General features: G+C 56.6%; 3 protein-coding genes across 3 annotated transcripts; 2 read left to right on the top strand and 1 right to left on the bottom strand.

The window, feature by feature from the left end:
- Positions 1-984: 984 nt before the first annotated feature.
- On the top strand, positions 985-1899 carry JN550_010206 (uncharacterized protein; the record flags this gene model as incomplete). Its single annotated transcript, XM_049308434.1, has 1 exon — positions 985-1899. One exon carries the CDS (start codon positions 985-987, stop codon positions 1897-1899), a length of 915 nt encoding a protein of 304 aa, XP_049167780.1.
- Positions 1900-3732: 1833 nt separating this feature from the next.
- Positions 3733-5300, bottom strand: JN550_010205 (uncharacterized protein; the record flags this gene model as incomplete). Its single annotated transcript, XM_049308433.1, has 3 exons — positions 3733-4914; positions 4988-5153; positions 5260-5300. 3 exons carry the CDS (start codon positions 5298-5300, stop codon positions 3733-3735), a joined length of 1389 nt encoding a protein of 462 aa, XP_049167779.1.
- Positions 5301-7992: 2692 nt separating this feature from the next.
- JN550_010204 (uncharacterized protein) lies at positions 7993-11050 on the top strand (the record flags this gene model as incomplete). The annotated part of the gene is made up of 3 exons (XM_049308432.1): positions 7993-8105; positions 8159-10970; positions 11024-11050. The coding sequence occupies 3 exons, from the start codon at positions 7993-7995 to the stop codon at positions 11048-11050; spliced, it is 2952 nt and encodes a 983-aa protein (XP_049167778.1).
- Positions 11051-11440: the final 390 nt, after the last annotated feature.

Genomic DNA, 11440 nt, shown 5'->3' with positions numbered 1-11440 from the left:
AGGGTTTCCTAAAACATTGATAATTCCCTACTGGATATTGAAAATCTGAAGGGTTTCCTCCTGTCATCTTTTCACCCTGCACTGGTGATGCGTGCTGCCGCAAACAGCTATGCGCCTTGACTGTTTCTACGGGAAAAGAGCCGACGAAACATGGTAAGACTCCCATCTACTACCGTTCTGATGATGCAAGCCAGGAGAAACCGTTTTGCATCCCTACTACCGGAGCTATCGAAAATCATCGCATCCGCTTCCCGAGGCCTGCAAACGGGTCTAACAAGGGTCTGGCAGGGGTCCCCAGCTCATGATGTGACAACACACGAGCCTGCCTGTACCGAGGCCTTGGGTTTACGCACAAAGCCCTAGGGTTTCTTATCCAGTCGTGATGATTTGAGCAACAACTGTACTATGATATGCCGAAGGTTTTGATCTTAGAATGTACGCACAGCGTGGTCTGCAGATGTTTGTTGTCTGGTCAACTTGTAGTGGGAGTGCCACGAGCGTGACATACCGAAACCAAGCACTGCAGCCAAGGCAATAGGTCCATAATTTCTTTTTACCAAGGGACGGGTGTGGATTCCGCCATTCCGAGGACTATTTCAGGTGGACTTCCTGTATGCCTGTATTGGACTAAACGATGCTCATGCTAGCTAGATGTCGATTCTAGGCTAGCGATTACAAGATTCTAGAGTCGATGTTTTGCCTAACTACTTGTCTGTTGACCAGAAGTACACTACACTCAACTCGGCATACTCAATCTGATGAGGTTTGCCCACAAGCAAGTACTCAATATAACAAGTATTAAACCGAGGGGCGGGCCGCAAGAATGGACTGAAATATGCGGGGAGGAACCCCTGACATGCGGCACAGGTCCCTCGGCCGACTTCGATGGTCCACATCGAAAGATCGCATATGATTCCGTGGTAATTATTTCCTTTCCGTTCCTTTTTCTCTAGCATGGCTGCGCAATAAGATCCAGCATCCGCCATGTCTTCATCCCAAACCAACAAGTCCACGGATCTGGGTGAAAGGCCTAAGGAGAGGATACGCCTTGAAGGCGTGGAGGAGACACTCTTTTGTACACTCCTCCCAAAGGCTCGCGATGCTGCCAGCCCCAACCCGATCCTGGGTGACCCGTACGCCCAGAAGCTAGTGGACTCGTGCGACGTTGACTTCTCGCGCTCGACGTTCAGCGCCGTGGATAACGAACGAGCCATGCGCTGGGTCGCTAACAGAGCCAAAACTTTTGATCGGTGGTGCCAAGAGTTCCTCGACAAACACCAAGGCGCCCCGGTCACGGTCTTACATCTGGCATGTGGCCTGGACTCGCGGGTGTATAGGGTGAAGAGAAGGGGCGCGGACGTTCGCTGGATCGACCTTGACCGGCCGCTTGTCGTTGACCTCCGCCGACGTCTGATCCCGCAGGACCCGCCCGGAGACTACTCTCTGCGGACCCTCGATGTCAACAAGAGCGGCTGGTTGTCTGATATCCCTGCCGATAGGCCTACACTCATCATGGCCGAAGGGCTCTTCATGTATCTCACCCCAGCCAAGGTCGAGTCAGTGATCTGCGATCTGGTGGACTACTTCAAACAAGGGGAGCTGGTGCTCGACACAGTGTCCAAGATCTATGTTCGCTACACCAGCCAGGTCGAGTTATTGCAGGCGAGTGGCGCAAAGTGGCTTTGGGGCACCGACGACGCGAAGGAAGTGGAGAAATTCCACCGTCAGCTCAGGATGATCGACCAGGTCTGGTCAACGGAATACATGGGCCACAAGAGTCTTGGACGAAGCTTGGTGCCACTTTTTGGTGAAGGTACCATCGGGTCGATAAAGATGGCACTTGCGTCCTTCTCCCCCAGCACGTATGCGTTTGGGCAGAATGTGAGATTTGCATTCTAAGGACGGGGTGAGGGCGTGGTGAGGCCAGGGTGGTAGAGCTGCCCGATAACTCTAAAGATAGCATACTAGTGCAAAAAGCCCTTGATACATTGGTGGTTCCTAATATATAGATCTTACAGACATTCCACTTATAATCAAGAGCTCGGCAAACAGAATGAAAGAGAATCTTTTGGTGGAGAAGGTCTACGTCTATTCGTCGGTCTCCGTGGCCCTCGTGGAGCACTTCCAAGAAAGGTTCAAAGGTGGCATCCAAGTCAGCCATTACGAAGACGTTGTGGCATTTATTTATCTGTATCAACATTGAAAGTCATCCCAATTTGTTATAAGTAGTATATCTTGTATAGCATCCTTACCACCCAGTAGGAACTCACTCTGAAGGACCTGTGAAAGTAGTTTGGAGGGACCAAGAGTCAGTCTGCACTAGAACAGCAGCCAGCTGCGTGTGAACATGGTCGTGTCACCTCTACAGGGATTCTGAATGTGCTACTCCATGCGTATTTTACTCGGCTTTCCGAAAGGTGTTGCCAACCTCCCCAGGTTTAGTAGGAATAGAGCACCGACGTCATTGGAGATACAAGTTGCGGAACAAGTTCTGGAGCTGGAAGAAGGTAGGTGTTGCAGATTGGAGAGTTAGAGCGGGGGAGGATTGGTTATCCGAGGGTTGTCAACATTAGCTTGCTAGTTTTCTTCTATGTTTTTCTGTTTACATCAGCAGCCGTTTACGTGAGTACGACGCATTAAAAATCGACTGGTGAAGATGTAACACTCAAAATCAAAATGTTGGGCGGCACTGGAGTTAGCATAGGCCTCTTATTACTTTTAATAAAAACACGCATGAACATGACACAGGTTCTTCGGCTGCCGGTCCAAGTAGCAACGGGACTGTTCCCGGCCACCTGCATCTTTCTGGTGAAGTATAGAACAGTTAGGGGGCGGGGGGTGGGGGCTGGTCTACGTACTCTAGTCGGACGGGAGACCCATATCCCACCCCAAGTATCACGCTTTGTCGAGAAATTCTCGACTTGAGCTACAGTAGAACAACAGAAAAGGAGCCATTGGCTCGGGTCGAGCGAAGCTGCTTCCGTGCCACGAATGGACATGATGATGCTATTCATACCAAATTATAAGAAACATTGATTATCGTTGTCGTCCAGAGACGTCTCCTCTGTTTACGAATTTTCCTCAATGCCCATTACAGGTCCCTCCCTAACTATAGCGAAGGCCCTGGCATGTTATCTCTCAGCTGTCTGCGAGGGCAGTAATCAGAGGACTGTAAGAAACATTGCCCCATCTTTCCGAGGATTCTCATTACGATTGGGGTTAGGCGTCCGACATGTGGACCGCTTCATGTATATGGTTACGTACACATGGGTTGGATCATCTCACTGCGTGTAAGGCCAGAACTTGAGAACTTTGAATGGTAGATGGTATTTAGGTTTGATCGATGGACGGGTATCTATTCTCGCGTATCTACTTCCTTCCCCTCCTTCTCCTGCTTCCCCCTTTCTCAGCACGGTACATCCTCACGCGCACCTGGGGTATGCATCAACTACGGCTGAAGCTGCACCCTTTCAGCGACAAGCCCCCTCATCTTAGAAGACAATTACACGACATAGGTGTGTCCCCCTGGACTCCCTCGTCTCCTACACAACCATCGGTGGTGAGCCGGACGGATGCCAATGTAACCTGGCGCGGCGCTTCATGGCCTGTGATGCTTCTGATTTGGGGCATCGTATTGCAGGCCAATGTGCTGCTCGCGATGACCAAGTGCTCTCGTCGTGGTTCGAGGAAAATTTTTTTCCACAGCAGTGAAACCGATGTGTGGTTGTCAGTCTAGTTGGCGAACACCCTGACGTTGAGATCAACACTCCCGGTTGCAATAACACATCTGACCTGTACGTCGGGGGTGGCATCCGACTTGGCCCCGTTGACGGCCGTACCGTTCTGTCCTCCACCGTTTACGGTAGGCTCCCGGACGATGCCCGGTGCCCAGCGCAGACAAGAAACAAAGTGGCCGTGGACGTCGGACAAGACCTTGACGCACTTTCCCTCCTGGGTCAAGTCCCAACATCGCAATGTCTTATCGTCCGACACACTCAAGAGGTATTTCCCGCCCGGGTGGAAAACCAGAGCGCGCACCCAGTTGTCGTGACCGCTCAGTACTTTTATACAGGTGCCTCGGGCATCCCAAATGCGGATCTTCTTGTCCCTAGACCCGGTGGCCATGAACTCTGCGCTGCTCGATGCCGGCGGGGGCTTCTTTAGACCGGCCAAAGACGCCAGGTGTTGGTAGGCAGATGATGGAGCCAGGGTGCAGCACTCGACCACATGCTCGTGGCCGATGAGGGTGAGCTTGCTCTCGGGCTGCGCGACGGATATGTCCCAGAGCCGGGCGGTCTGGTCGTTCCCTGTCGATAGCAGGAAGCGGCCGTCTATGGAGGGGCAGACGTCTCGGACCCAGTCGGCGTGGCCACGAATGGTCTTGACGCAGTACCCGGTGGACACGTCCCATATGCGTAGCGTCTTGTCCCTGGAGGCGGAGACCAGCAGGTTACTAGAGGATGGCGCACCAGCGGCGCCCGAGGGGATGAAGCGCACGGCACTGACGCTGTGGTCGTGGCCGGGCAGGGTCCTGATGTTTTTGTACTCGTCCGCAGGATCCCAGAGCTTGATGGTCAGATCGCTCGAGCACGAGGCCAGCAGCGTCCCTCCCCGCGGGCCACCAAAGTCGACGTCCAGAACGGCTTTGGTGTGGCCCTTGATGGTCCTCTCGAGCTCCCCGAGCTCCCAGTCCCATATCTTGATGGTGTAGTCTTCGGAGCCCGAGGCCAGGGACGAGAAAATGGGGTGGAAGGCGACGCAGGTGATGGGTTCCCGGTGGGACTGCAGCGTATGCCTCGCGGGGGACCTGGGCAGCCAGCTGGTAGGATCCTGGTTTCGGCGGGAGAGGGAGGTCGGGGTGGCGCTGTCTAGTTCGGCCTGCAGGGAAGCCTTTTGTGATTCCAAGTCCATGATCTGCGACTCTGTACTTTAGCCCATGGCACTATGCGAGGGTGGACGGTAGCGGGGACAGGGCAGCGAAACGCACCTTTTTCTGTAGCCGCACGACACTGGTCCACTTCTTCTCGAGCAGGCCCTCATATTTCTTGGAGGTGGTGGCGTCGAAGGTGTCGCCGAGGTTCAATTCCTGGCGCAGGGCATCGGCGGTGGTGGAGAGGTTGGTGGAGGAAAGGTAGGCAATGATGGCCTTGTGTCTGAGAGGGAGACGGCGGTCAGTAGCTGGAGCTGCACCTAGTGCTGGTGGTGGTGGTGGGGAGTTGGGAAGGATGGACGAGAGGGCAAGGCAGGGCATTGACGCACAGCTCATCGGCCTGGCGCGATGTCAATATCTGACTGCTCATGATGGGCAAGGCGGAGAGGCGGGCCTCATGAAGCGTCGGGCGCGAGGATGCCGATGTCTTGGGGTTGGTTGCTGGCCCGGCAGGCCGTCGACTCGACTCCTGTTCCGCACTCGGCTGCCGGCGGTCAGGAGATGCCTGTGTGTCTGTTGTCGGGGGGCAGCGACAGCGAAGTTTCGGATCTGGACGTGGTGTTGTCGCCGGCGGGATACAATCTGTGGCTGGCGGCTATGGTAGCAAGCTGCTGGAGCTTGTGTACATGTGTGTGTTCCCACAGGAGAGGTGGTACCCGGCTGCCAGCCCAAACAAAGTTTCCCAGTCGAGCGCCGTTCGCGGGGTCGGATGCTGGATGCTGGATGCTGGGACGCCGGAGCAGCTTGTGGTCCCGCAGTAGGGGGTCGTCTCCCGGTCGGGTATGGCAGTTCTGTGCAGCGAAGCTCTGCGCGTCAAGGGCGGTTTTGACTGGGACGAATCTTTTTTTTATCTAGCGGAGGTCTTGCAAGCAGGAATGGACACGGCGGGAGGAGCGTGATGCGGCGGCATCATCTAGGAAATAAAAAAAGAGGGACGGCACCTCAATGCGACGACCGGGATTGTTGACCTGTCTCATCGACGGACGGGCCAAAATGTTGGCAGGCCAGGAGAGGGCGGGCAGAGTGACAGACAGGCTGACGGGACAGACGGGCAATGGAAGACGGGGGTCAAGGGGTGAGGGTAACACGGCCAAGCCACAAATGGGTGGGGTGTACTAAGGTATAAGTAAGTGATCTCCAACTAACTTGTCGGTATCGGGTGTGTCGTCAAATGTGCCATCGTCAACCTGCCTGGCCTTGATCGAAAACATGTGCTGCCGCTTGCCGCTGACAGGTTCATGCGCTCAGTGCCGTTTGTACCTTCTACCACATGGCATATTCAAGGGGCATTGATAGTACAGCTGGTGGAATACCGACAGTCCTCGCCGATACTGTCGATCTCGTTTGGAAGAGCGCGAGCTTGTCTGAGATGCATACTTATCCATGCCATCCCATCCACGTCCTCTCTTCTCTATCTGTCTCACTCTTTCTTTCTCTCTCACACACATCTCTGCAGTGAAACATCCGCTGAGCCACGCCACTAACAAGTTACACGTGACGGACGCTCTGCTTGTTCCTGTGGCAATCGCACGTGTTGACAGGTCCTGGCTGGGCTGGAGTTGAACCCACGAACCCCAGGACCCTTGGCATTGGATGGCTGCCCAGGTGGATGGGATGGGGGATGGGACGGTAGGGCTTCAAGCTTGAATTGGTGATGCGCCCGGGCGTTCACTCGTGGTGCTAGTTACCTGTGGCCTGGTTGCCACACCCCCCTTCCCCCCACCCCTGCCCATCTCGAATGCGACTCACCCGCTGAGGTCACTGCAGATGTTGACGCAAATTGTTTACTTGTGCAATCCACCCACTCAGGCCTCTACCCCATAGTTACCTAGGAACATGGAGTCGCTGGCGGTCCATCGACGGATGTGACTTCTATTTGTTTACGTGCTGTGATGCACCCATGGGGGAAGGAAAAAAACTCCATTCTCGACAGTATGTAAGCCTCGCTCACTTCTTGGTTCCTCTAGTGAACAGCCCAAAACCCCACCGCTACCATTGGAAACGGATATCGTGGTGAGGTGCTAAGAGATACCACCCCACCGAATGGAAGCCCAACTGTGGTCCCCTGTGGCGCGTGTGGTTCGCCCGCTAGCTAGGCAGAGGGTAAGGTAGGCCAGGGTCGGCCAGGGTACCAGTAACCGCTGCCAGGGACACCGGCTGACTGGGGGCACGTTCTTGGCCAAGCTTCCCGCTTTTGCTCTGGGTGCTCTGGAGTCTGGCCTGCAGGTGGTGTCTGGCTGTCTGGTTGCCCGACGCGACCCCTGCCACTAGCGACCGCCCGCATCTTTCTGCCCGCCCTGGAACAGGGACAGGAGAGCGAGGACAGGGCCAAACAAATCGACATCATCACCGACTTCTGCCGGCCCTCCTGCTGCTGTACACAACAGCTTTTTTTTTCTTCTTCTTCCTGCTGCTATTCGCGTTTCCCCTTTTGGAAAGTCGCAACACACGCAACACACGCAAATATACACACACGCACACGCATTTGTCCTTGCTATACTCGCTACCTATACTGGACGCAAGCCTTCGCACGCGCGCATCCCCACGAAGCGAGTTTGCGACCAAGTGCACATACAAATACACATACACATACATCCGGGAGAACAATCACTGTACGTACCGCCGCGTTGAAACAATGGGGGCGAGCTGTCTCTGCGCACCACTGCCACCCACGCCTTCCCTTTGGCGTGGACGATGCCTTGGGAAACTGCGCCCTCGTCTCCTGCCTGCCTGCTCATGTCCTGTCTTGTCCTGTCTTGTCCTGTCTTGTCCTGTCCTGCTCTCGTCAGGAAGTCGCGAATGTGCCACGGTCCCGGTCCCACCAGCTCCAGTCCCGCCCTTCCACATCGCGGACAGCAACGAGGAAGCGGACGGGGGCGCGGACGAGGACAGGGACGAGGACCGGGACGAGGACAGAGAGCGGTGGCTGCGAGCTGCGCATCTCCTGACTCCACGTCTGCATCTATCGTCACTTCCCACCCGTCTCTCCCCCCTCCGATACATATGCGACCCCCGTGTCATGTCTGCCCCTCCCCTCCCCTCCCGTCGGACCCTGTGACAAGATGCCTTTCGACCACTTGCGCCGGCCATCTCTGCAGAAGCTAATCCAGCGAGTAGCCGATACCGTATCGCCTTCGCCCTCGCCCTCCCCGAACCAAACCGATACCCAAACCCAGTCCGAGTACTCGCCCTTCTCTCGGAGAAACAGGAGTTCCATTTCCGCCACAGACCTGCCGAGCCCACGCCGTCTGCTTCGCCCGCCTCGCCGCAAGCAGTATCGCCCCTCCAGCCCACATCCACCGCGCTTCCGCCGTCGTCCCCGTCATCAGGCTTCCCCAGGTCGTCCCCCGAGGTCGTCGAGGCCACAACCAGCAACATGGCGGAAGGAGAGCCAGATTACAGCTCTCTGCCGCTGACAGACAGATGGGTGCATAAAGTGTGGAAGGTCCGCAAGGGCGCCTACGAGGAGGCCGCAAAACAGTTCGAGATCACCCCCGACGAGTACGATCCCGCCTTTCGCCCGTTCAACCAGGACCCCGGTCTGTGGAAGGGCGCCGTGGCCGATTCCAACGTCGCCGCCCAGACCGACGGCATAGCCGCCTACTGTGCCTTTCTCAAATTCGGCGGCAAGGAGAACTGCACCAGGTCGCGCCCCCATGTCATCGGCCCTATATGCGAAAAGGGCCTGATCTCCACGAGACCCGCCACCAAGGCCTCGTCCATCGAGGCTCTGTTATTACTAGTAGAGCTGGATGCCGCCGCCCCAGTCATCGAGGACATCTTGCCGGCTCTCTCTGCCAAGCTGCCGAAGGTGGTCGCCGCTGCTCTGGCTGCACTGACGGCCATCTTCCACAACTATGGCTGCAAGACCGCCGACCCCAAGCCCGTGCTCAAGATCCTACCAAAGGCATTTGGTCACGCCGACAAGAATGTCCGAGCCGAGGCCACCAGTCTCGCTGTCGAGTTCTACCGATGGCTCAGGGACGCCATGAAGCCCATGTTTTGGGGCGACCTGAAGCCCACGCAACAATCCGACCTCGAGGCGCAGTTTGAGAAGATCAAGGCCGAGGGTGCCCCGAAGCAGGAGAGGTTTCTGCGGTCCCAGCAGGCTGCCATGGCCCGAGCCCCGCCGCCGGGGGCTGAGGGCGAGGAAGAGTACGATGAGGGCGACGTGGGAGAGGAGCCGGCCGAGGTCGATGCCTTTGATCTCGCCGAGCCTCAAGATGTGTTGTCCAAGATTCCGGCCAACTTCCACGACAACCTAGCATCTTCAAAGTGGAAAGAGCGAAAGGAGGCACTCGAAGCTCTATTCGCCCTCCTCAACGTGCCCAGGATCAAAGACGGCAACTATGACGAGATAAACCGCGGGCTGGCCAAATGTATGAAGGACGCCAATGTCGCCGTGGTCACCCAGGCTGCCCAGTGTATCGAGGTCCTCGCCAAGGGTCTTCGCAAAGGATACTCCAAGTACAGGTCTACCGTCATGGCCCCGATCATGGAACGATTGAAGGAGAAGAAGGTCACAGTTTCGGACGCCCTCGGCGCCGCGCTTGACCAAGTCTTCCTCGCGAGTGGCTTGAGCGACTGCATGGAAGACATCACGGCCTGCCTCGTCCACAAGAACCCCCAGGTCAAGGAGGGCACCATGAAATTCTTGGTCCGCTGCCTGAGGACGACACGTGATGTCCCTAGCAAGCAGGAGATTGCGACATTGGTAGAGTCTGGCAAGAAGCTCCTTTCCGAATCTAGCGAGGGCCTGCGGTCAGGTGGTGCCGAGGTGTTGGGCACCATTATGAAGATCATCGGCGAGCGAGCCATGAACCCCCATCTGGAGGGACTCGACGACATCCGCAAGAACAAGATCAAGGAGTTCTTTGACACCGCCGAAGTCAAGGCCAAGGACAAGCCGAAGCCGCCCCCCGCACCTGTGGCCCGTGGACCCCCTGGCGGCCCGAAAAAGGTTGTCAGGAAGGCCCCGGCTGGCGTCAAGAAGGCTGCCCCGGCGGCTGCCCCGCCTGCAGCCGAGCCGGTCGCTCCTCCGACGCCCAAGGCGGCACCGGGCGCCGGAAAGCTCGGCATGCCGAGGTCTGGCTTGACCGGACTCAAGGCCCCGCGAGGACGTCTTGCGGGCCCAAGTGGACTTGCATCGCCACGCAGAGCTCCAGCAGCAGCCGCACCCCCACCGCCTCCCGTGGAAGATGAAGAACCTTTCCAAGCGTCTCCACCCCCAAGGCCCCGGATTGGTCTTGGGCGTGGTGGCCTCGCCGGACGTTCTTTGGCAAAACCATCAGCGCCGGCTGCCGCCCCTCCTGTCTCGACCTCTCCCACACCGTCTAGCGGCCTGACAGCGATCGAGCGAGCCGAGTTGGAAGAGCTTCGTGCTGCGAACGACCGGTTGCTAAAACTCGCTGACGACACACGCCATGAGAAGAGCAAGATGCAGTCAGAGATTCAAGAACTGAAGAACCAGAACGCACAACTTATCGAGGACCACACAAGAGATGTACTGAGCATCAAGGCCAAGGAAACCCAGCTCGTGAGAGCAAGGAGTGATGCCGAAGCTGCCGAACAGACGAACGAGCGACTTCGACGAGAACTCGAGCGCCTCAAGAGGGCTCTCAGCAAGGCTGAAGCCGCAAGTGCAGAACGGGAAAGTGGCGTCACCAGCCCAGGTATCGGCAGTCCCGCCCGTGATGAACTGGGCATATACCGTGACGCCAGCGGCAGCTTCTCTCGCGGTAGGCCGACCAGGACGAGCTTTACCAGCAATCTGTCTGAGGAGAAAGAGAATGGGGACCCTCCGGCAAGCTACTCGAGAACCAAGATGATGAGCCCTGAGTTGCGATACAACAGCGGTTCCAGTGGACGTGGAAGCCCGGCGAGGGGCTACCGAAATGCACAAATCGATGACGCCGTAAGCTACGGGTCAGGATCGGCCACGAGCGCGGCAGCAGGTGGAGCAACCGGCAATGGAGTCGAAAGCTGGAAACGCGCAGCGGAAGTGACCAGCCAGCTCAAAGCACGAATTGAGCAGATGAAGGTAAAACCACCAACTCGAAATGGATGCGACCTTGCCACTAACGAGTGACTTAGGCGAAGCAAGGTTTTAACCGACCTTAGAACAGTAGACAGGCCAGGTTTCGTGCCTTCGGACTCGATGTGGACAATTGCTTTCTACCCCCATTGGAAGGGGGCGCGGTAATAATGAGGACAGCGGGCCTGCGACCCAGAAACGCAAGGTCCCGAAAAAGGGGGGAAAGGGGTTCCGGTGCTTTTCAGGTCGACGATGGAACGTGGAAAATATCCGGAGGGACAGCGCTGTCTGGCCGGACATGATGAATTGCATTTCTATGGCGTCCAGTGAGGAAAGAGAATACCCCCTTCTCGTTAGGCTTTCCCCTGAATAGGTACAGGGCTTTGTAGATTTTTTACAGTGGTTAATGTGGACCGTGGCGGTCTGGATGGCCAGACCGGGGGACGTGTTAATACATATATCTGAAGACGTGCCAC

This window comes from Neoarthrinium moseri, assembly GCF_022829205.1.
Source record: "Neoarthrinium moseri strain CBS 164.80 chromosome Unknown scaffold51_Wmoseri_CBS_16480, whole genome shotgun sequence".
NCBI classification, from domain to species: domain Eukaryota; kingdom Fungi; phylum Ascomycota; class Sordariomycetes; order Amphisphaeriales; family Apiosporaceae; genus Neoarthrinium; species Neoarthrinium moseri.
Note: the sequence above shows the minus strand (reverse complement) of the source record. Positions and strands in the feature narration are given on the sequence as shown.